Source organism: Rhipicephalus microplus, chromosome 10 (genome assembly GCF_043290135.1).
Source record: "Rhipicephalus microplus isolate Deutch F79 chromosome 10, USDA_Rmic, whole genome shotgun sequence".
In the NCBI taxonomy this organism is placed as follows: domain Eukaryota; kingdom Metazoa; phylum Arthropoda; class Arachnida; order Ixodida; family Ixodidae; genus Rhipicephalus; species Rhipicephalus microplus.
In genome coordinates, this window is record NC_134709.1 from 12,798,992 (window position 1) to 12,823,592 (window position 24,601).

The 24,601-nt window shown below is 46.3% G+C and overlaps 1 protein-coding gene across 2 annotated transcripts in view; it reads left to right on the top strand.

Moving 5' to 3' along the window:
• The window catches only part of Kank (KN motif and ankyrin repeat domain-containing protein 2 kank), an 81,587-nt gene that overhangs the window by 22,645 nt on the left and 34,341 nt on the right, over positions 1-24,601 (top strand). For both annotated transcript variants that reach the window (XM_075875065.1, XM_075875066.1), the window contains exons 2-5: positions 17,010-17,059; positions 20,086-20,223; positions 21,430-21,569; positions 23,355-23,522. In XM_075875065.1, coding sequence (XP_075731180.1) covers positions 17,053-17,059; positions 20,086-20,223; positions 21,430-21,569; positions 23,355-23,522 — 453 coding nt within the window. In that variant the 5' untranslated portion in view covers positions 17,010-17,052. The remainder of the gene's footprint in view (positions 1-17,009; positions 17,060-20,085; positions 20,224-21,429; positions 21,570-23,354; positions 23,523-24,601) is intronic.

A 24,601-nucleotide genomic window follows, 5' to 3' on the forward strand; every position in this document is an offset into this window, starting at 1 on the left:
CAGAAGCTTTCAAAGTACAGAAATGCCCACGATGCGAAGGAAAAAGTAGTGTCGTTCGCGTATTTGTAGCTCGAAACTACAAATGAAATCAATACGGGTTCTTGAAAAAAAGAAAAGAATCTTCCTACGCGTCGTATATTGACCGCCTCGGTGTTTTGTCGACCTAATTCGGTTTCGTGCTGCGATCTATTACCCTCGTACATGGTTAGCTCAAGTGGTATAAAGCGGCAGCCTGTATATACGTTGGTGCTGCTTTGAACTTCTCGCAGGAAGTCGAATCGTTCGTCGATTACGACAAGTGGCGGTGCTCTCTGTCTTATCCCTGTCTCGTTTTTTTTTTCCCTTCTCCATGTTGCCAGAACGCACACAAGTATACCTTCCTTCCTGCGAGACTGTAAGGCTTTTGTAGTTTACGTGGTTGCTTGGGCGAGTTGGTACGACATGATTCATGTTGTTCACGATTCATGACTGCGTTGTTCATGGTGCGTTATCACGATGATTACTCGGTTGTTAGGTGAATTCTGTTTTCTTTGATTTGTCTTTTCTCTTTTTTGTTAGATACTGCTCAAGTATATATTGCGCGGTTCCAGCAAATAAATCTTGTTGTAAGTCGGTGCCGCTGTCTGTCTCCTTCTTTTTCTTGTTCCTCGTTATTTGCGCTGTTTTTTATGTGAATTTCGTAGTTTGCTTTGTAATTTTCACGACACATATATCGACTGCTATACGTGTACATGCATACAACTCCTGTTCAGTGGATGTAATTATGCACTTATTATTGTGTGCTGTCGTTAAGGGACACATACTAAGACGATTTCGTGGCCTTTGTTCTGTGGCTCTTTTATTTGTACCTTGTACGAAATAAAATTCAAAGATCAAGTAGCACGCCATGGATAAACGTAAAGTCTCTCTCCCCCCCCCCCCCCCAGTAAGTCAACGTATGGGCAAACTTTGCGTCCCCCCTCCCACCCAGAGGGGGGGTAGCGGCATGTCTATCCTTCGTAAGCACGCCTGCGAATACGCAGTATACCTACGTAGTTCCTATATAGAGAAGGCTATCTAGTAATGTTGTAGTGTACTAATACGACTACGATGCTAGTACAAGTTGTAGTAGCTGTATAGCAGCAGTCGTCACGCAGCTCTTAGGACCAGAGGGAGAGTGGATAGTGATGCTCGGTGATCATGATTATTCTGAATAATAAGCAAGGAGATGCTCCAAATCACGATGCTCGAAATGATGATGACGCGCGTGACCTCGCTAACCAATCACATTACGCCCTCGCGTTTACAGCTTCGCCGTGCGACGGTTTTCACGCTATTGAACTGACGTTTTTTTTTTTTTTTTTTCATACTTCAACATGTCTTTCATGGTGCGCCATTGCCTTGCACTTGAGTCGCGTCTCGTTTGGCCTGTTCGCGGCTCCAACGAGAAACGGAACGAAGCCTGCCGCAGCGCAAGGACTTCGTTGCCGCAGCACCCTTCCGTGTGGCACCCATCCAAGCGTGTTTTATTACATTCTTGTGCGTCTAGTACGTGGAGTCCAAACTGAGCAACCTCTGGCTGGCCTCCTCATATAAGTGTAGTTGTATAAAACTGCGGTGCGTTGCATCTCGTGGAGGTCAAGTTTTAGTGGGTGTCGGTTGCTTTGAGTTGCGCCTCTGTATGGCACTAAACACCTATCGTCGCAGAATTTCTTTTTGTTTTGTTAGTTTGCCAAGCCTTCGGGCCCCGCGCGGCGAACGTCATGGGAGTTTTGCGCAACTTCGTTTTTACCGAGAAGGCCAAATCACGGAGGACTTTAATCGTTGAGTGATTGCGTTGATCGGACGTGGTAATTGCCGTTCAATTCGCGTAGTTCGTTCCGCCTGCATTGCAACATCGTCAACCGTGCACGTCACGGCGCACCCTATAGATTGGCGAAGCGTGAGTTCTCGGCGTCAGAAAGCGGTCTCGCGATTAAAAGCACGAGTTTAATTGTGCGCACAGGATTGTGAAAAATATGCACGCAGGACGCGTGTGTTTGTAAAGCGTTAAAGTTACTTTTACTGCATTTCCAAGCAAAGGAGGATATTGTCGCTGTATTCATAAGCAGTAAAAAGAACGTTAAGAAAAGAACTTCCAATCACAGCCCATGGTATTAGGTTCCTTCCGTTCAAAAAGAGTCTGACTGATAGAACTCCTTACGACCTGTTTATGTTGTTAGGACTATATTCATTATGGAAATGTCGCATGATCGATAGACACGCCGAGCCACCATGGTCGACGAGATCTGTCTTCCGAGAAGCAGCTGCTCAAGTGCGCAGTATTGTCGAGACTTTTGACCCTGTTCCGGAGTGGCTTCCCGTTCTTGACGCTTGTGTGTGTTTGCCTGACTTCTGATGAAGTATGTTCTGTGTACTTTCTGGTGATAATGTCATTCATTAAAGAAGAAAAAAGCAGACGCGGGGCTGTGTGGTGTAACACCCGCTTCGCACGCATACGACCAGGGTTCAATCCCCGTTCGGGCCTAAAGTTTTTATTTACCTTATTTTTGTGTGCTTCTGTCTCGATTTTTCGGTCACGCACAAGATGATGATTTTTTCGCTCACGACCAAAACGAACTCTTCAACGCTATCGCGTTAACAACTCAGAAACAGGCCAGAAAGAGCCTATAGCATCACCTAGCTACAGCCTAGCAACAGCCTATACAAACAACCAGATTAGCCTATAGCTTCAGCCTAGCAACAACCTATAGAAGCAACCAGATTAGCTTAGCTACAGCCTAGCAACAACCTATAAAAGCAACCAGATTAGCCTAGCTACAGCCTATAGCAACAACCTATAGAAGCAACCAGATTAGACATCACATTCGCCTAGCTTCGCCGTTTCAAGTCTTGTGCAACTTAGTGCAAGCATCAGCTTGTTGTTTGTTTGTTTGTTTCTTTTTTTCTTTATTTGTTTGTTATGCAATTATACTCAAATAATGGGTTACCAACTTGTCCAGAATGCTGCTCTCATTGATAAGTCTGAATGAATCATCTTTGTGAATGTATCTAAAGTGCACTCTTTATCGCAAACGCGTACGTGCACCATTTCTCATAGGGACACGAGACCTTGTGTTATGACTGCGTAGCCTTCACGTACCATGCGTGTGTTGTTCGAAAGAAGAAAAAAAAAAGAAAAGAAAATGATGCTCGCACGCGTGTTCGAGGTGGGTCTGTGTGTGTGTGTATACGTAAGGCTTCCTTGACCCAGGATGTTGAGGCGAAGGAAGGTCGCGCCTCGGAGGGCTGCCAATTGTCGCTTTCCCCGCGAAAGTCGAGCTTTGTACAACACACTGGTGTACGGCTTCCATAGAATGGCGACGAAAAGGGGGTCCCTTGATTGAGTCGGTGTGGCCTCGAGCATGCATGGAAGCGACAAGAGGTCATCTCTCCTCGCCAAGCGTATACACGCACCTCAGCAGAGGCAGGGGAACGAGAGACTGGCCTTGGTCTCTATTGGAGAGAGAGAGACAGAGATAAAGATGCAAGGAAAGGCAGGGAGGTTAACCAGACGCACATCCGGTTTGCTACCCTGCACTGGGGAAGGGATAAAGGGGAGAAAAGAGGTTGCAGAAAGATGAGAAGGTACGGACGCCGACAATGCTCGGCCAAAAAGTATTCCGACTCGCGCGCGTTGAAGCCGTGCGGTGGTTCTCTTCTTTGGACAAGCAGTCGGCGCCGCCGAAACAGGAGATACAATGAAAAATTATAAACCTAAAAATAAACGATGAAAACGAACAACTAAACATACGATATAGAAGTGGTATAAAATAAAGAGTTGTCATAACTGTGTTGTGCCAGCGAGACTGAAAAAAAAAATGGCAGCATATCCACGGGGTGAATGATGGAGAGTGGGGCGAAGCATCCGTCCGTCCATTCGTTCTTGCTTTTGTCCGTCCATGCGTCTGTCTTTGTGACCTTCCGTGCGTCCATCAGCCCGTCCGTGCGTGCGTCTGTTCGTGCGTCCGTTCCTGCGTCCGTTCATGCGTCCATCCATGCATCTGTCTGTGTGTCCGTTCGTCCATCTATTCAACACTCCAAGTCCCACCATCTCGCATCTTTTTATCATATATTCCCCATATAGAAGCACCGCCATCCAGCGGACATTCCAAGGACTAAACGAGAGGTGGCACACGCACACTTTCTTGCGGCTTGCGCTTCGTGTCCACTTCCCACCTTTAACCACCTCGAGTTCATGGTATATACTAGTTCACTGTATTCGTGGCACTGCGGCCCGACGCTCGCTAAACCTTTTTAAAACCAAGGAGGTTACGCCCAGCAAGTATAACGTAGCAACCCTTTCTTGTCAGATAGTGCTCAATGTACATGCCAATGGCTGCTAATGGGGAATGAGAGACATGAGAATTCGGCTTTTAGTTAACGCGCATGCTGCGAATTTTTTATTGTTCAACAACGCACAGGAGAAATCTCCCTCCGGCACCACCTTGCAGGTCAAAGCGTAAGACATGTTACGCACTGCTACGAGGGACGAACGGGTGCCGCTTTAAGGAGCTTCCCCCATAATATAACGTAATAAAAATAGAGGGAACGAGAAAAAGGAACAAAACGTGACCAGTTAAAACATAAATATAGAATGTTGTCTCTAACTGTACTTACATGTATCTTTCTCAATTTCGTTGTCTCGACATGTCGCCTTGGTAGTGTCGTGAACGTCTGTATTTGTTTTTTCAGCATAAGTCAGTTAAAAGGGTCTCATAGCGCGCGCATGTGTGTGTTCGTCTGTATGTGTGTTTTCTGTATCTGTGTGCGTTACTATGTGTGTGTGTAAAAAAAGGAGACCATGGTGCTCGGCGAAGCTGGCTTCTCTGCAATAACACACTTCTTGTGGAGAAGCCGAGCTTCTGTAATTGCCCACGTTCGGCTATAGGGTTGCGTATAGGTGGGAAATGCGCAGTTCCCGCGAAGGAGACTCTTGTGCGACGTTTAATCAGCAAGCGTTGCTATTGTACGGAGCTCAATGATACTCACCGATAGCCTACCAGCCTCTGTGCACGCACTTGGGGCTTGTAAACTAGCGTGCCGAGGTCATATCATCTCACCAGAAACGTTTATGCTATTACTACCCCTAATTGAAGGCTGATGGGCGCGTGAGATGACAATGGTAACCGCAAAGGCGTCGGCAGAAACATTTTTTTCGGAGAGAGGACACCTTTTTGATTTCGGGAAGGGAGGGGGGGGGGGGGACCCGCTTGAAATGACCATTTTTCGCTCTGTATGCCAAGGCGGGAAACATATATTGGGGCGGGGGGGGGGGGGGGTGCACGGGCCCAGTGTGCTACCCACTAAATACGCTACTGAGTAGATCATCATCATCATCATCATCATCATCATGTTATTGAAGGCGAATGATCGAAAAGCGTACATCCAAATGCCTCCAAATAAAGTGACCTGGCGAATGAAGACTGGTCTTTTAGCCAAAATGTCGGCGTAGAGGATACTGGCCCCAGCACTGGCTCAGGTCAACGAACGTGACACTGGCATTGTAGCTATAGTTGTGTGATTCCGCCAATCGTCGTGCATATAACTAATTCGGTGTCGGCGCACTCCGTAACGTTTGTAACATTGTCCTTTGCTCAACGACTCGTCGCTTTGGTCTTCCCGCAAATTTGTCTTGTTTGGATTCGTATACAGCCGTAAAACCTCGCTTGTGTAATTCAGTCGACCTCATCGGAATCGATGCAGCGTGCGATTGTCGAGGAAAGCTGTCTGTACTTTCTGGCGTATTTGTACAGGATCTTCGATGGTCCAGAAACCTTTTTTTCTCTCTTCTAACGTCGACTTGAAGCATTCGCGGTTGAAGTGCGTCTCGTCCCGCACGGGGACCGGATCGGCGCTTTCCGAAGTTTTCCGGCGTTGCTCGATCGATTCCCCTTACAAGTGGTGAGGCCCCGCAGTCGTGCCACCCCTCCCCTACCTCCCCCTCTGCCCCCCCCCCCCCCACCTCTCTTCTATATACGTTCGGCCTCCGATTGCTCTCCGCTACCGATCCCTTATATCGCCTCCTCGTAACGAATGACACCGCACGTCGCTCACACAAGACGGGCGGCGGGACCACCTGGGCAGGTCCCGTGCGTGAGCGGTAGAGGGCGTGGATCGCCTGCCGTCTTGCATCGCGAGACGCGCCTGGCCGTCGAGGATTCGTGTGTATACATACACGGGCACTCGTCCGCAACGTGTCTCCGCTGGAGGGATTCTTGGGCCGTGCCACGCTTCCGTATATATGTGCCAGCCGCGCCGCATACTTCACGCTGAACGCCTGTCTCAGTTTCGCGGTTTTGACGGACAAAGAACACTATATGAAGTCACAAAACGTAAATAAACCAACACAGAGAATGAACTTAAGGAAGGTATAGAAGACATGTATGTTTCAAAGTTAGTAAATCTATTGCTTTACTAACGTTAACGGCGTTACTAACTATAACTAACGTTACTAACTTAGAACTAACTTTCCTGCGTTAGTGAAGCTAAGACATAAGCGGAAAGGGATTGATTGATATGTGGGGTTTAACGTCCCAAAACCACTATATGTTTATGAGACGCCGTAGTGGAGGGCTCCAGAAATTTCGACCACCTGGGGGTTCTTTAACGTGCACCCAAATCTGAGCACACGGGCCTACAACATTTCCGCCTCCATCGAAAATGCAGCCGCCGCAGCCGGGATTCGATCCCGCGACCTGCGGGTCAGCGGCCGAGTACCTTAGCCACTAGACCACCGCGGCGGGGCCAGAAAGGAAGAGAGGACAAGCGCTTTCTGTTTATTCGTGCGCGTGAAGTGACAGTTATACCATGCATATTCCAACTAGCCCAGCTTTCGATTCTATTAATCCCTTGTTTGCCGATGCGGGCCTGTCGGTGTTTATCCGGCGGACTTGCGTGCTTGCTGAGCTGGCGTGACGTGACGTGACGTCCGCCCAAGATGGCCCCTGGTGAATGAGGCGACGCAGAACACTGTCCCGGGTGCGTTGAGCGTGTATTTTTATGCCTGCATGCTCGCCGTCAACGTATACCTATATATACTCTCCTATAGTTGCGTCATTCCGCGTATACGTCAAACGTCCCAGCCATTTTGGCAAACATCTCACATGTATTCGAAAAAAAAAAAGATCTTGTTCACTTATTGAGGCGAAGACAGCAGACTGCTAATATATTTCGGGGAAAAAAGGAGGAATTGGTCGCGTGTGAGCGTTCCGGAATTTGTTGAGAAAAAAACAACAACAACAACAACAACTACTACTACTACTACTACTACTACTACTACTACAACTACTACTACAACTACTACTACAACTACTACAACAACTACTACAACAACTACTACTACTACTACTACTACTATTACTACTACTACTACTATTATTACTACTATTACTACTACTACTACTACTACTACTACTACTACTACTACTACTACTACTACTACTACTACTACTACTACTACTACTACTACTACATGCAGCATCGTGATTTTCGCGCTAAAAAAAGACGAACACATGTGAGAGGCATGATAGGCGCTACCTGTCTCTCGCACGGCAGCGCCTTCTTTTGTCTCACACGTGAGACCTGCAGGACAGGCGCTAAACTAACGTCGCGCCAAAATCGCGATGGTATACGTACTCGCCCATCAAGTTTTTATTTCGTAGAATGTCTTCCTAGTGTTGTTTGTTGGAAAATTTATGCTGGGAGTATATCATTTTTCGTTTCAATACAAAATTTGATTTACATGTTGAGCAAGGGCGTTTGTGTTAAGTGTTCGAAAGTCAATAGTATTGTTGCAATATTTCCGGCATACACGTTTCCGGAAGTTTCGCCTAAATGTTATATATTTACATTTTTATGTCGTAATATCGCGCTATTTCTGAATATCTGACTCATGAATAAATACCGCCATTGGTCTACGGCGTTTTGGGGGCGAAGGTTGAAAAGTAATCAGTTATTCGAATGCAACATATTGGCTGTCCTCTGTCGTCGTTGTCGTCAATAAAGATGCGTAGCATTAACCATGCGCATTAAAACACGATTTCAATATGTGACCGTATTTTTAAGTAGGGGACAAAATTAGCCGTAACCCCCCTGTCGATTACAAAAAGGGGGTGCCACCCTCCCACCGCCCTCTTGCCTACACCTGCGTCTACTAGCACAGTTCAACCTCGTTATAACGAACACTGATAGCGCAAATTTTCGGTTAAGGCGAACTAAATGCGAACTTTAGTTGGTCACGCTTAATATTAACGAGATGTATTTTTTAACGAAACGGAAACTGCGAGGGCCGCCGCGATATCGGATGAGACGAATAAATGTGTGCCTTGCGTGAGGCTGCCAACTTGTGAAAGGCATATAGCGTAATGAGAAAAATAAATATTGAAAAACAATTCTCGGGCACATTTTAAAAGAAATGTGGTTGGGACATACTAAACATTTGATTAAAGATGTGGGTAAAATGTTGCTTAAATATTGGCAGCGGGTCTGGTTTGTGAAACTGAATTTCGTTCTTTTGTAGTATCACCGTATTATGTGCCGGTCTATTCAATTTAAGCTGCCGCTAACAGAAAGGTAAGGGGTATATACTTCGGTTATAGTTTGAAACATACACAATAATGTCCGCATGTATCTACGAGTTTTTGCTCGAGCCAGATTGCCTTAGGCGAGTTTAATATCTGCTGTTACAACGAATATCGGATATAGCGAACTACATTATGGTCATGATGCTACTTGGACTGTATATGTGGTAGAAGCTTGTTAATCGTTTAATTCGGAAAATCGGGTAAACCGTACGTGTTCGCTGGTCCCGGCCAACATGTGCATTGTAATTTGTTTAATGACATCAAACTCTTTGACCATATTTGACCAGTTAATTTAGAGGATACTCGGAGCGCGAGGAGTGCCGCAAGTGGGTGACGGAAATGAACGAAAACGCCGTTCGGGTACAGCCAAAATTTCCGCGGGCGTGGTCGCCGTCCAGAATCGTGTTGTCGTTACTAATGAGCTATGGGTTTAGAGCACATTTCGAATTCGGGGTGAACCAATCTCCTAATGGCGAAGAAATTACGGCTTTTGCGCTGCTCCTACTTTTGATTTTTACGGGATCTGTGTATTCCTCAAAGAAATGGAAACGCATGGGTGGAATAAGCATTCATTGTGTTTTTCTTTATATTTTCAATAACCCTGCATCCTGTTAACTGGGACCGTTTTTCTGGTCCTTTGAAATTTGTATTAACGAGCTCTTGCTGTGCCTATATATAACAGTACTCCAGCCACCGCAGCTACAAACCCTTTTACCCACAACGTCGAGTATAGTATACTGCATTGGCTCTGTACTGGCCGAGTTCGCCACTCGGAACACTGTCGCAGTGCACCAGTGTGTCTAAGAAGGCGGGGGAGGAGGGGGGAGGGGCAGCCGACTCCGTTTGGAATGTGTGCCCAGCGTGGGAAGCGTGGGGGTCGCTCCAGCGTAGCGGCGTGGTGTAACAAACCCGGCTGGACGCCGGTCGGTCGGTCGTGCCGTGGGCGTTGCTCAAGACCCTTCGTTCGTCGTTACCTCTCTCTCTGTTCTCGGCGTCCCTTTCCTCGACCCGAGACGTCGTTGTCGTCGTTTCTCTCTAGCGGTCAGCGTCCGGTCCACGCAGTACGTCGCCCCTCTTTTTCTTTTCTTCTTCTTCTTCTTGCTTTCGACTGACGCACCGCGGCGCTGCAGGTGCATCCCACGCCAACCGAAGCGGTGCACGCCGCTCCCTGGCTGTAGCGGCCGGGCCGACGTCGTTATCGTTGCGATGGGGAAAAAATAAATAAACCAACGACGCAACAAGAGATACCAGCGCTAAACAAAACAAAAAAACGTTGACTTTCCCCGAGAGCCGTGAAGGAAAGGCCTTGACGAACGAACGACTGGGCCGGTAAATGCGCGCGCAGTGTTGCCGAGAAAACTGCTGCGAACCTCAAAAAAAGAGACGAATTCGTACCTCTGAAAATATAATTTTTTATATTTAATATAATGAACATACATGAAGTTAACGCCCCCTCCCCCCCCAAAAAAATAAATTCTGACTGCTCTCTTCTGGTCCTTTTCATCCTTAGACCACCAGTCATTTGTCCCTGCGTGTTTGCAAGACTGCGCTTTAGCAACTGCTGAGTTGCTCGACATTGAGCCGTTCTGAGCTAGAATAGCATTTTCGTCTTGGTGTTGAGTTGTGGCAGTTTTCGTTAACGGTGCACTTACCTACTGACTTTTATTGAAGGTCCTGCCCAGCTGTGTGTGTCCTTGCGCAGCCTCGGCACACTTGTCTGGAAGTATAGCGCGTGTGCTCTGGTTTGGCCACAGTCGCGCAATGGTTTTAGGCACCTCGCTGTCTACAGGCTGATTGCCCCGCCGCGGTGGTCCAGTGGCTATAAGGTACTCGGCTGCTGACCCGCAGGTCGCGGGGTCGAATGCCAGCTGCGGCGACTGCATTTCCCATGGAGGCGGAAATGTTGTAGGCCCGTGTGCTCAGATTTGGGTGCATGTTAAAGAACCCCATCAGGTGGTCGAAATTTCCGGAGCCCTCCACTACGGCGGCGTCTCTCGTAATCATACAGTGGTTTTGGGACGTTAAACCCCACATATCGATCATTCAATCAATCAAATGGACAGGCTTATTCCCGTCGCGTACCCAAAGTGTTCGCGGCCACGTCTGTGTAGAGTACGCGAGCATCCTGTTTTCGCTCTGCGGCGCCAAACCTTGAGGCGGAATGGGGCTGCGACATGCTCAGCCTGACAACTAGGCCACGCATTCTCCTGTTACACCACTGAAACTCCTTCAAGATTTCGACCCGCAGAGCAAAAACCGGCTTGTCGCGCGCTCTACGCAGATGCGGCCGCGGCTGTACACGTCTATTTGCTAAATATATATCATTGGCTACGAGGGCGTGTCGGATGGGACAGAAAGTCTTCAATGGTTTGGCCGATGTGCGGGGACATGGCGCCACTGCTTGTTTTGCCGAAAAAGCGCGCTCAGATGTTTCATCAAACCCGGTATTAACCATCGGCGTCGACAGTCGTGTCGCGGCGTCGGCGTCAACTCGAGTTATGCAAAAAGGTCATCGCGTGATGACGTCACCGTGATGTCACAGGTCGACAGAATTTTTGACGTCGTGACGTCACACGATGGCGCCATCGCGTCACATCGTCGCTCGGTCAAAGGGGCCGATCACGGAGGCAATGCGATTCCCGGTGAGGTTCAGGAAGCTTCCGGAAAGGGTCGGGTGAGGATCGATGCATATATTAAGAAGAAAATGTAGATTTCGCCTTTGAGTGAGTCCTCTAGCTTAGGCGAATGTCCTTCTGAGGGATTATGATGGGCACGCTCTATAGGTGAGCATTCGCCGTCGCCGTGATGTCCCGGATATTTTGTTTCGGCGTCGTTCGAAAGCACATTTCTTCGGCTCGGTCGTCTGGAATAAGAAGTGAAGGCTGGTGTTGTTTATAACGTTCAACCCGCCTCCTCATCGTGCGAAATTTTGAACGGCGACGAGAGCGCGGCGTTCGTGCAAGAGCCTCGCCCGCGAAACTTGAACTGCAGCGGAAAAAGCCGCTTATCGTTCGCCTTTTGCGACGAAGCAGCCCGCACGCAACGCTGCGAGACGCCGCCGGCGTATCTCATCGTATATAAGGGCAAGATACCCCCGTATACTTTACACCGCCACGCGGCTGATGCGACCGCGCCGCGAAAGAGCGCGCGCCTATAAATGTGACAAAGGAGGCGATTTGACGCGCATTGCGCGGCGCTTTTTTTTTTTAGATAGATAGTTTATTCAGAATTGAAATACAAATACAGAATTGAAATACAAGTGATACAAGTGCATGTGTTATGTACAAATACAGAAGGAGGTCTCAAAGTCGCGAGACTGTGAGTGAGACCTCCTATAAAATCATACATGAGAGATACAACGCAATAGTAAAGAGTGGTAAGAAAAGAAAATTTAAGGTATACAAAAAGTACAGATAAGCACGAAATAGCGAACGTAAGTTAAAAAATTTACAGCAAAGCATGCAAAAACTAACACGAAAATGCAATAACATTCACTTTATTTCAACTTTTATTTCGACTTGCTCTTCAAGCCTCGTCCAAATAGAGATATAAATTGCTTCTGCAGCTGCACGGTATAAGGTGCTCGGAGCATTGTATATATGCGCGTGCTCCTGCATAAGTTCCAATGAATGTGACACGTCACACGTGCACCTGCAGCGCGCTGGTGTTCGCGTGATGCGTACGCACGCACACACGCGCGCTTAATTGTCAAACTGAGAAGTGCAGGTCGTTGGTGCATTCTAAAGCAACGGACGCGCCACGTTAGCCATGCACGCACTTTGGAAAGTAGGGCGGGAGTTTTCGACTCATGACGTCAAAAAGGCGCCTAAAAGACGACACACAACAAAGCGTGTCGGCTTGTCGTGTTTCCATTCGGTGTAGTCTCTTTCGCGCCTTTTGTTATGCCATATGTTCACAGCGCTTGAGGTGTACATCTCTTCTAGCGGATAACTGTGATTTACTGTGGGTAAGACCTCCGGTCTCTATATATTTTTTTTTTCTTATAATATAGGACAAAGCTACCAGGAAATAAAAAAGTCACTTGGTGTCTTAGACATTTAAGTAAGGTGACTTGAATCTTTCTTTTCTCTTAGTCGATTGGCAGATGCCCACAAAATGGCAATCGACTAAGTTGCGCAGAAAGCGACTGAAGCACTGCTACTTTACTTAAAGTCAACAAACCTAAGCGACCGCCTGTAGACTGTGTGTGCTCCCCGAGCGTGCTCGTGATTGTGTGTACCTTCTCATCTTCCTGCAACCTCTTTTCTCCCCTTTATCCCTTCCCCAGTGCGGGGTAGCAAACCGGATGTGCGTCTGGTTAACCTCCCTGCCTTTCCTTGCATCTTTATCTCTCTCTTAGTCGATTGTATTGATCACCCCCACCCCCGAAAATTTTTTGTGGTTTTGCAGCGTCTCTGGGATCGGCTCGCGTTTCACCAAGCGACTACGTCTTGCGATGTCGTCATCGTTTGACATCACGTTATAACACGTCACGAATTTCGGTAATCAATCTATGACGTGCTATCGACAACAAAATTTTGCGGGACGTTAGATCCACAACAAATCTATAGGTCGGAACGCCAAATGCACTATAAAACATTTATTTCGAAATTACATTCCCAGACAAAGCGGGAATGTATAGCTTTATTGAACATTTCGCGTCCCACAAACTTTTGCTGTTGGGAGTTCATGTGGCGTCACGCGATGATTTTAACAGTGGAACTGTTTAAGCTCGGAGAAGCCGCATTAGTCGCTAACAAAAGTTCTTCTTCGCATCGTCGCATGGCTCTTATATCCATGAGAAGAGGCGAAGTGTTAGATGAAATTTTTTAAGTGTTTCTTCGCAATACTTATCATGCAAGCTAGCAATAGTTAATACAACAAACTTAATTACGGAATATTAGCATTGGAATTTTTAAACGGGTGACGAATTTAGCTCAATATTTTTTTTTTAGTCTGACTGATAAACTCCTCTATATATGTTGTAGTGAACATCCCAGTGACTGTAGCCCAGAGTAGAGGCACCAAAAGAAAGAACAACTGATTCAGATATTTCCAGACCCAAGTTTTGAAGAGGTGGTGCTATGAATCTTCTGCTCGCTGACGTGTACCGGTGACGGGATAAAAAGCAGTGACTAATTGTTTCCTCCTCTTTACAGAAGAGAAACAGAGGAAACAGCGTTTGATTTGCTCTATGCACATAAAAGTTGAGGGAGGTAACCGGGCAGCGAAGTTTGGTTGTAGGCACTTTTATTACTCTCGACCGCGATAATCACTGTTCAAGGGAAATATTATAGGTGCTTATATTCTGGAGAAGCTGTCAAGACAGGGTGCGATAAGCAGGCTTTGAATGTTAGCGTGCGGAATCGTGCAATGGTGATGTATGCTGTCAGTGGGAAAACGGGAATGATGGGCACCAAAAGTTATCATTATGAAGAAGAAGAAAAAGAAGAAGAAGATGATGATGATGGTGGCCACTCTAGCCACTCTACTATCCAGCTTTTTGCAGCGAATGTCATTGTCAGATCACATCAACGATCGCACTCGGCGCCGTACTAGTTGTTCGCCACCGCCGGTGGCCGTAACAACTATCACACGAAATAAAATAAAAAATCACTTAGCAAATAAAAACCCCAAGGACACAATGGATTACGAACCCGGATTCCCTGCGTGCCGGCCCAGTATTTTGCCACTGAACCACGCCGATGCTTGGAACGCCGTTGCATCCTGGTGTTAGACAGGCTCGATGACTACAAAAACTGCGCGAAAAAGAGACAAGAACACAGAAGGCACACGCACAAGCGCAGACTAGCAACCGGAAGTTGATTGAAGAAAACACAAATATAAATAGCAAGAAATGTAAAAGGTTATAGGTTGGCAGTTAGATAATCTCTCTAGTTGGTAACTTCTCTCGCTGTCCTATCCCTGTTCCGGGAAAATACCTTCGGTTCGCTAAGTAAAAGGGTGACACTTTCGATCTCTGCAATGTGGGCACAGATTCGACGAAGGGCGGGCCTTCAGCAATGCCATGTCATCCATTAGACGGTTATTTAAACACCTCCCGGTTTGCCCGATATACCGCATAACTAGGGGATGAGATATGCCGTACCCTTTCCGCATTCAACTTGCGTATCTCGATGAGTAACCTCACATTCACTCCACCTTTTTTTTTCTTCTTCTTTGCGTTCAAGTTTCCTATCCACCGCTTCGCAGGCTCGGCCCAACTTATTTGTTGTTGGACGTATAGCAGCGTCGAAATCTGTTATGTCCGCGCTATTTCGACGTTATATTTATTCAATTGCTCTCACTTAAATTCTCACTTCACTCTATAGTGTTTTACCATTTTGTGCCATTAATGTTGAGGCCGATGTGCACTTGTCGCGTTTGATGAGGCATCTCAGGCTTTCGCATTGAACGGAGACTTGATGGACATGGTTTAACTTACGTGGTTATAAAAGGGAAAGGAAGAGAAAAGTGAGTCCCGTAACTGTCTGCATCTGGTGTGACACCTCAACAATAGCTCACAAGGGATGGGGGTAAGGAGGGATTCAAATGATAGGATTAAAGGTATATATATATAGAGAGAGAGATGCGCAGGGACAGCGAGCGACGACGGAAGTAAAGAGAAGATAGGAAAGATGAAACGCGGTCGCAGAAATCCGAGGACGGGGCACCACTGGCGAGAGCTCTTGTCGGCAACAGGAGGTGGCGTAGGACTAATCCAGTCAGCCAGAGCTACGCTGTCGTCGTCGGGGACCGGCGTCAGGAGGTGGCGTAGGACCAACCCAGTATGGTTTAACGACAACAAAAAAGACTCCGCAACTGGGATATCACACGCTATATAACCATACTGGCGCGGCCAAACGTGAAGGGTGCGCTAAATTTTACTTTTCACCGTTCACGCTTCTCGCCTGCATAGGTAACGAAATATTATAAGTCAGCAACTGCCGCTCATCCTAGCCCTAAGACGCCTCCCAATGAGTAAAGGCAAGTGCTCATTCTAGGCCTATATAAGACCCCTCCCAATGAGTAAAGGCACTCCCCTTACCTTCGTTGCGGGAGGTGTCGTCACTCGTTGCTGCAGCGTCACGTGGGCCGCTCGTCTGTGACACCCTGAGGAGCCGTCGGCTTGAATGAGTTGTTTCGCGGGGTCGTATGAAGAGGGGGCGGGCATGTTTAATAGCTGTTTCCCGTGGGGAATGCGCCTGTGTAGAAAGCCACATCCCGGAGCCGTGCTTTGTGCGGATCGACGGCGCCGGTGGTTTTGGCGGTCGTCTACGCGCGTGCACAAAATGGCGTCGCGATGAAGTGGCGCATTGACTTGGTGCGCAACGGCGTTTTTAGGTTGCCCTAGGCAGGACGACCGTAGTGATTCGACCCTTTATGTGTTGCGAATGCCACAGATCAAGCGGGGAATTTCTGGTTCCCGTGAAAACAATGTGTGGTTGTCAGGCGCATGTGCATCCCCTAGCCGGTCTCCCAAAGTCCATGCCAGGATCGCCTTCCAGGTTAGCACAGTTGCGCTAAGTAAGCTTTGTGGGTTTGTCATCTGTATATGCAGCGGTGGCATCGCGATTTCGACGCTCTTCGATGCACGCGCTTCACTTGTCTCGCGTTGGCCAATGAGGCGTAACCACGCGGATTTCAAATTTGGCGGCGGAATTGTGACACCACGTGATTTTGTTAGAAGTCGTGTGACGCGTGCTTCCACGTGCGCCCTTCTACAGACATTGTACTAGAATACACTGAAGTTCTCCATCGCGCGCAGCGAGTTGCCAAAACTTGCGGTCGCCGTCACTTGCGGCAGTCACGTGACCTGAGCCGAAACGTCGTCATTAGTACGTCATTGTAGCGCGAATCGCGAAGAGGCACTACGCAGTGACTCGGGCCAACCACAGGCACTGGCACAAGTAGTGATACTTATGCGATGACTTTGGGAAGAGCAACCCCTTAAAATTTAGCCATTTTTCTCTTCATATGCTATGTCGAAAAAAAAAATTCAGGGGGGGGGGGGCACGAGCCCGGTATGCCACCCCCGTGCTACACCCCGGGCCAAGAATGCTAAGAGACATGTTATTAGTGCAAAAAGGTAGTGTTGCTTCTTCTGGTGCAGCCAAGGTGGAGATGGGGGTTGCTAGGTGTTCAAACACCATGCTTCAGTTTTCCAGTATTGCATGTCTGGTAATTACGCACATACGCATACAAGCACGTGCATACACATGCATAAAGTACGGTTGACCCTTCCTCCACGAAAAAAAAATTTCGGCTGCGCCATTGTTTCTCTCATATTCTATGCATTTATGCTATACTGTACAAATCTACCATAAGATCTAGGTTTCTTTAGTAAACTCGTGTGTCCTGTCACTGCTCTAGTAACAACTTTTTTTCTTTTTCTATCTAATGCAGGATCTAAGCTGCATGTCTCCAGTAAAGAAGCACCACGTCCACAATGTATGGTAAGTTTCTCTGCCAGATTTTCTCGCGATTCCCTGCTGACTTTATTCTGCCATGCTGGGGGAAGCGCCACATTACATTAGGGCATAGTGCCAGAGTTCTTAAATTGTGTCGCAGTGCACAAGTTTCATATTGGTTGCATGTGTAGAGTGGGAAGAGGGGCATGTTCATGATGGGAATTATAAAGGTAAATTTAAAGTTTCACGTGGTGGTTGGCACAAACTAGTCTTAAAGTAGGCATCAGGTGCTCATGCATCAAGTAGTCATTATCATGCTGAAAGCAAATCTAAACTCTGATAGCACAAGATTTGAACAAACCGTCTTGAACCAGCTCATTAATGTTGCTGAAACGTTTAAAAAAAAGCACAAGGAGAAAAGGGAAAAAGAGAAGACAGAAAACAACTGCTGTCTTTTGGAATTCTTAGAATTTTCTTAGCATAACACACCAACTCAAGCATTTAAAAACACATTTTTTTAACTACGTCTGTGCATGTGCATGTGTGTTTGTATGTAAGTGTACAAAGGCAAATGAGTGAAGGCTTTTGTCTTCATGTGCTTATGATGGTCATTACTGGAGGCCGGATTTATAGGCACTAAAAAACCGGTTTTTAGGTGCCAAAAATAGGCGGGCAAAACATTATTTTAGGCCCCAGGAATCATAAATATAGGTACAATAAACTTTGGCGAAATTCAAGTTTTCGAAATGCCTGTGGGATCTGTGTCTACGACAAGAAGGCAAACAGAAATCTTTTAGCTTGTGATGTTACAAATGCGCTGATAATTTACCATAGCCACCAATTTTTTTTCTCGCAGAATTTGCAGAATACGGTACTTCTTTTTCTAGTCCAGCATGGCGAGTTAAGTGCTTCACCGCGCCCCTTCACGGTGGTCTAGTGGCTAAGGTACTCGGCTGCTGACCCGCAGGTCGCGGGATCAAATCCCGGCTGTGGCGGCTGCATTTCCAATGGAGGCGGAAATGTTGTAAGCCCGTGTACTCAGATTTGGGCGCACGTTAAAGAACCCCAGGTGATCAAAATTTTCGGAGCCCTCCACTACGGCGTCTCTCATAATCATATGGTGGTTTTGGGACGTTAAACCCCACAAATCCACCAATCAAGTGCCCCACCGCGGTGGTCTAGTGGCTAAGGCACTCGGCTGCGGACCCGCAGGTCGCGGGATCGAACCCCGGCTGCGGCGGCTGCATTTTCGATGGAGGCGGAAATGTGTGCCCAGATTTGGTTGCACGTTAAAGAACCCCAGGTGGTCGAAATTTCCAGAGCCCTCCACTATGCCGTCTCTCATAATCATATGGTGATTTTGGGACGTTAAACCCCAGATATCAATCAATCATGGTGAGTTAAGTGTCCACCGTCGAATAAACGTGCTCCTGGGTATCTTTCTTTTAGCATGACTGAGAAGAGCAACACAGGGGCAAAAAGCCACGGTGCCAATAGGCCAGAAGGGTCGTTTTGCCTCATGTTAACTTGGTCAAACAGCACAGGGTCAATTTCTCTTCAGTCTGTGAACACCTTAAAGAGCTCTTTGCCAGATTTGAGATTTCAAGCATGCAAGAGGAATTCATGCACTAGGCGCTCACGATTTAATCTGCCAAGACTTGCAATAATACAAACCCCGGAAAGAGGTGAAGTGTCATACTGAACGCCACTTGACTTTCATGTCATGGGCGCTTGCCCCAACATAGTGGAGGTAATGTATACAACAATGAACAGTCCGGTGTACTTCAAAGTAGTATGTGGCACTGCGAGAATTCAAGGTGACACGTGTAATTTGTGCAGTCAATCGCCTAAATAGATGTATGAAGGTTGACAAAAATATTAAAATGTACAAATGGAATCTGAGCGTTACATTTTTTTCTTCGTAACGAGCGAGATTCAACACTAAGCTGCCTCTATTTCATTCGCGTTGAAGTTCTCGTCGTCCTCGCATCGTGCCGGTGCCAGCATTCACAATGCTTGGTGTGTTTTTGGTGCATCGTCCCTTAGAGCAGTTCCAGTGTATCGTGATAAGGATATACGGTCCATGCTAGCCTCTCAATACATGCACGCTTATAGGGGTCCACTCCTCAGAAACATGCTGTACAATACAGGAAATGTCAAAATGACACAACACAGTTTCTGTTCACGACTTGGCATGGGCATATCATGCGAATATAATCTAGCCTACGCATGGTGTGTTGATGCGTCTGTGTCATGTGATTTTCCGGTTCTGAGTTGCTCCCATACCGAAGAGGGCAAGCAAAGAATTTGGCTTGCAAGGTATCACCTGGCGAGTGGCGAAGGTTTAAAGCTCACCTCCTCGCATCATGCTTTCGGGGGCTTGTAATAAACCAATTAAAAAATTATAGTGGTGCAGAGCTTTTCATTTCGGTACGCAACAACTTACGGTGTGCAAGTAAAATTTTTCATGTGACCTAGTGAACCACCATTTAAGAATTAAATGACAAACAAAACAAAAACCACGTGGACACCTCTTTCTTTATATCTAAACTGTACTTTACCCTGATGACACTCCACGATTTCGCATTCGTTCTCCATCGTTCTACGGTAGCACAGAAGCACATCCTGGTCCCTACGCACGGTAGCAGACGCCAGGGAGATGCCGAGCAGACAGCGCGACGCGGATGAATAGTTGTGTAGAGGCTAATCAGCCTTCTTATTGGCTAAGAGGCCTTGTAGCATTGACAGTGCTGACAGAAACTTATGAAATGAAGTATTGGCTGCATCTCACAGAGTTCCAAAAGCTCACTTTTGCCTGGAACATGAATACAGGTATCTAACTAAATTTGAGGTTAAATAGCGCTCATGTAGGCACCGATCTCAAAAATAGGCATTTATAAGCACTTATAGGAATTCAGGCACAAACGTCCAAAATAGGCATTTTTAGGCACTATAAAAATGCAATAAAAGCTCTTCTTAACCTCTAATTTGTGCTCACACGACAAAGTGGTGCGATAGGAACGCAAGAAACAAAATAGGCATTTGCCTATAATCCGGTCTCTATTATGCAGCTCCTACCCAGTTTGAGCTCCGAGAAAGGCTCGAGAGCCTGCGGTCATCCAGCTCCACTCCGACAGACTGGGAACTTAAAGCGCCGCAACGCAACACCAGCGGAAGGCAAAGGCCGAGGCGCTCTAAAGTCAAAATGGGTGGGTATTTTCTTGCTTACTGCAGTGAAACATACTAATGTTGCAACACGATATGCACAGCAGTGTTTAAAAATAGTTCGAGTTATGCGCACAAGGTTATGCCTTGGTGAGGCATTTGTACAGTGACGTTGCAGAGCAGAAGGGATCACATAAAGGTCAGTAGCACCTGTTGGCACATATCTCCAATGGCAGGTTAGTGTAAACTGTTTCCATGGGAGAGGTATTTGCCACTAAAAGAATAAACCTGGGAATGACGTGGGCCGCACCTAACCAATTGAGCAAGACTGTGGATACCAAGGAAAATGGAATATAGTTTACTGCAGCAGAGGATAAAATGACATAATCAAGGGTAGGTGCTACTGACAAAAGCATGCTTGATCACTCCTTCATAGGAATATGTATACTAACACAATAGCAGACCATGTCCTCCCAGAAGTTCAGTTGATTGTATATTTTACATATATATACATAGGAGCTTGCACAATGTCTACTGGTTTTGCAGCCATAGCACTTTATGATCAAGATCATGATTTAACTCTTGTGATAGCCGAAGTTAAGATACACCTGGACACTGAATTTGCTGTATCTTGCTCAAACGTGCAAGTAACACTGGCATTTGATATGCACTCATAGAAAGCGTTGCAATATGTGGTGAGAAGCGCCAGGGTTGGCACTTTAGGCATGCGATAGGCAGAGTTCGCAGCTTAAGCTGTGAATGCGGGAAGGCATTCCTCTTTCTGCTGGTGGTTTGAAACTACCAAAGTAGTTGAAGTTGAAACTACAAGCGCTCCCTGCCGGCTGTCCTTTGCGTTATGTTGAATTGTTTTGCTTCACCGATCCCAGGTGGCGACAGTCTTTTGTAGTCAAAGCTTCATATCTGTTGCTGTCTAATGTAGACTAACCATTGGGTTTTGTTTTGGCACTACACTCATACTAAAAGTTGCATTTCACATTAAAATGGGTTCGTTATATCCAAAAATTCATTATAAGGTATGTTTATAGCTCTTTATTTATTGCGAGACCATTCATAATTTACTTCATTATTGGTAATATTTTGTTACATCCGGGCTCGCTATTTCAAGGTTTGATGGTACAGAATATGTTTTAGGGATAGGATGCCACAGGCAAAATTGTTTTTTTTTTGCCCTCAATAGCTCATGCTAATCAAATGAGTAAACACTAAATAGTGTTCTTTTCTTTGTTCAGGCTACCACACGTGGACGCCTGGCATGCTGCATGACCAGCTTATGGCCGAGCTCAAGACACGGGAGGGATCACGCTGCAACTGTTGTCCCTACGGCTACCACATACACCTCGACTTTGTGCAATTCTGTGATTCTCTCAGGGTAATTAACCCTGCACATTGTCATTTCCAGTTCGACTGACATGTGTATACAGGACATCAAAAGAAATGTTTTGTGTAGTGGAGCAGGTGCATGCAATGCTGTGGACGTAAGCTTGCATTGTTGATGGCAAGACTACTTGTTGGGAGCCTCTTCTAATCTCCTGCAAAGTTTCAATTAAAATACCAATTTTATTTCATGGAGATGGCACTGCGTAAACACAGAAACTCCGAAGCCTACCCTGCCCACCACTGCAAGCATGACCAATCAGTGAAACGCGTTGTCGACTCCTATGGTCAACGTGCATAGTTCCCTTTGCCAGTGTAATCTGACATATTTTAATGATGTTAACTGCATTAACAGTATTTTAATGTGGGTATTAAACACCTGTGGTAAGCTACATTACTTAATGAGGCAGACATTAGCATTTTTAATAGAAATCAAGATTTACATGCGACACAGTGGTGCCTAAAGAGGACCAAATGTGTGTTATATCGCCACAAGATCTCCTTTTTTTATTTTTATGTAAGTGATGCATTGCACGTGTAAACAGTGCCTTGTGCACGCAGTGCCAGGGCTTCTAGAAACATTCCTGATTGTTGTAGATTCTTCTTATAAGCTTGAGTGCGCAACATGAACAGTACAGCTGGATCTATTGCAATCTCCAATGGTAAGGCTGAAACCTTCAGTGTCACATGTATAAATGCCAACGCGCCTTACCACTTATCAGAATGCTTGACAGCCGATAACTGTTTTTGCTGTTACCAGTGTGCGGCGTGCATAGCTTCTACTTCAGCTGTTTTTTTTTTGGGCACGATTTCACCCAAAAAGAGAGTTCTGTATTTCCCAGTCTTGCTGCACCTTTCTTCACCGTCACAACAGCATGACAAAATACCACTATGAAATCTTACAAGTTGTGGGCAGGGCTCTCGCAAGCACTGAAACGTATATTCATGCCTGATGCTTGTGATGCACTGCAGGGTATGGGAAAAAAAAAGAGAGACGACACAGAGTGATGTTCAAACTAACAACTACTTTATTTCGATCATGAACAGCCTTATGTACAAAGAAAAAAAAAAAACGGGAGGGGAATTCAGTGACAGGAAACAGAATACGAAAAGAAAACGTATCCAGGTGTCGCACAATTTCACTATGTGTCAAGAATTACGTAGGCAGCGATATGGTTTCCTTTAAAAAGCTCATTTCTTTCTTAGAGAGAGCACTTGAGGGAGTGCTGACCCCACTGTTACCACTACGCCATTTACCGTTATTCTGTGGCAAAGCGGGGTACCTACTACACATCTGTAATGCGTTGTGCACTTTGTTGATGGGGTGAATGCTGTTGATAAGAAATTACAGCTGAGCCCTTTGTAATGGGTCGGACACTTTAAACGACCCACTAGTTGTGTAATTCGACTTTTGTAACACTCGGTTGTTATTTTACTCTTCTCATAAGAAAAATTTACTCATCAGTTTATGGCTTAAAGAAAACCTTGGTGGAAGATCATTCCGAAGCACTTAGATGGCCCTGTAGCATTTCGCTACGTATCAGGCCGAAATGTTGAGCGATTAAGATTTAAGAAAGTGATTTTTGAACATGGGTGTCTGTAGATTTCTTGCTGGCAGTGGACTCCAGAAACATATCTGGGAAAATGTTGGGGTGAGAAAGGTGTAATAAGTGAGGTTGTATTGTATATCTGGGTTCATCTTCTAATGTTTGATCATATGATCATATGATAATAGGGTACATGAAATGTGGCCATTTGTGTGCGATCCACTTACTTGCAGGCACAAGCAGCAAGAAGTAACATGGACCAAATTCGGCAACAGTGTCGGGAGAGGAGGCGGCAACGGAAATCGCTGCAGGCATATCTTGGGATGTTAGACAACGAGGTGGCCAAGCAGGATGCCATCATTGCTGCTCCTCCAAAGAAACTAGAACAACTCCACACAAAGGTGAACTACGATACTTGTCGCACTGAGTCGCTTTCTTGCCTAATCCAAACGGGTTCTGGAGGGCCTATAAAAATCTCGTAATTCAAAATTTAGTTGTGTTGTTGGAGCTGTGCATGCTTTCGGAGGTATTACAACATTTAACAGTTGTGCACGAGTCTACTATGAACACGGCGCGCAAGAAGTTTTTGAAATGCTGCCATAATTGTAGAGTTGCAGGTGATTAATGATCAAAATACGGCACTCACTTGTTTTGCTTTTTTTTTTTTCAATCGGCTTTATTGATTGGCTTTTGTCACTCCTCCTGGACTAGTGTTCCTCCTTGCACAGAAAGATAAGCCGGCAGCATGCGTACCTGTAGGCAGACGAAAAATTCTTTCAGCTGCTGACATGACCTGATTCTACTGATAATGTGACAACCAACTCTGGGGGTACTGAAAGCTCCGTAGAGGAGCACCAGATTGACTTATTTATTTTGTGGCACGCCTGCAGCATGTAGGGTTGCCACGCTGGGCAGTGTTGATCGTAATGGCTCTCTCAATATGCACAATTTGCATGAAATGTTAAAGAGCCAGCAAACAGTCTCCAACATTTTTTTTACACTACCCAAACAAGCTCGCCAATTCTAACAGTAGACCGTGGTGATCGCATTCTCTGAATACTACAGCACTGTGCAGACTCCATTTCAAAAAACTATTCCCACGTTTATTTCCTTCAACTGACTAGTCCCCCTCATAAGTGCAGTGATGCAAACTTGCTGCTTCATGTACCACTGAGTTCGTCCATTGATTCTTTGCCTTACAAAAAGGTCTTGGCCCTGTGGTGATGCAGTACTTTAGGCCGCATATTTGGCATTTCCGTTTTTCGGTGCTGCCCTCTGCTGTTTCGTAGAACCCGAGACTACCGGGAAAAAGTGGCATTGCCAGAGCTTTCGAGATGAAGAGGTGTCTTGCTACTTTACCTCTAGGCGAAGGATGCTCCACGCACTCTGCTTCTTTCCCATGCCACTACGACACAGGCTGATGTGGGGGAAGCCCTACTTGGCCGTCGTCTGAGTGTTGGTGTCGTATCACTGACATCAT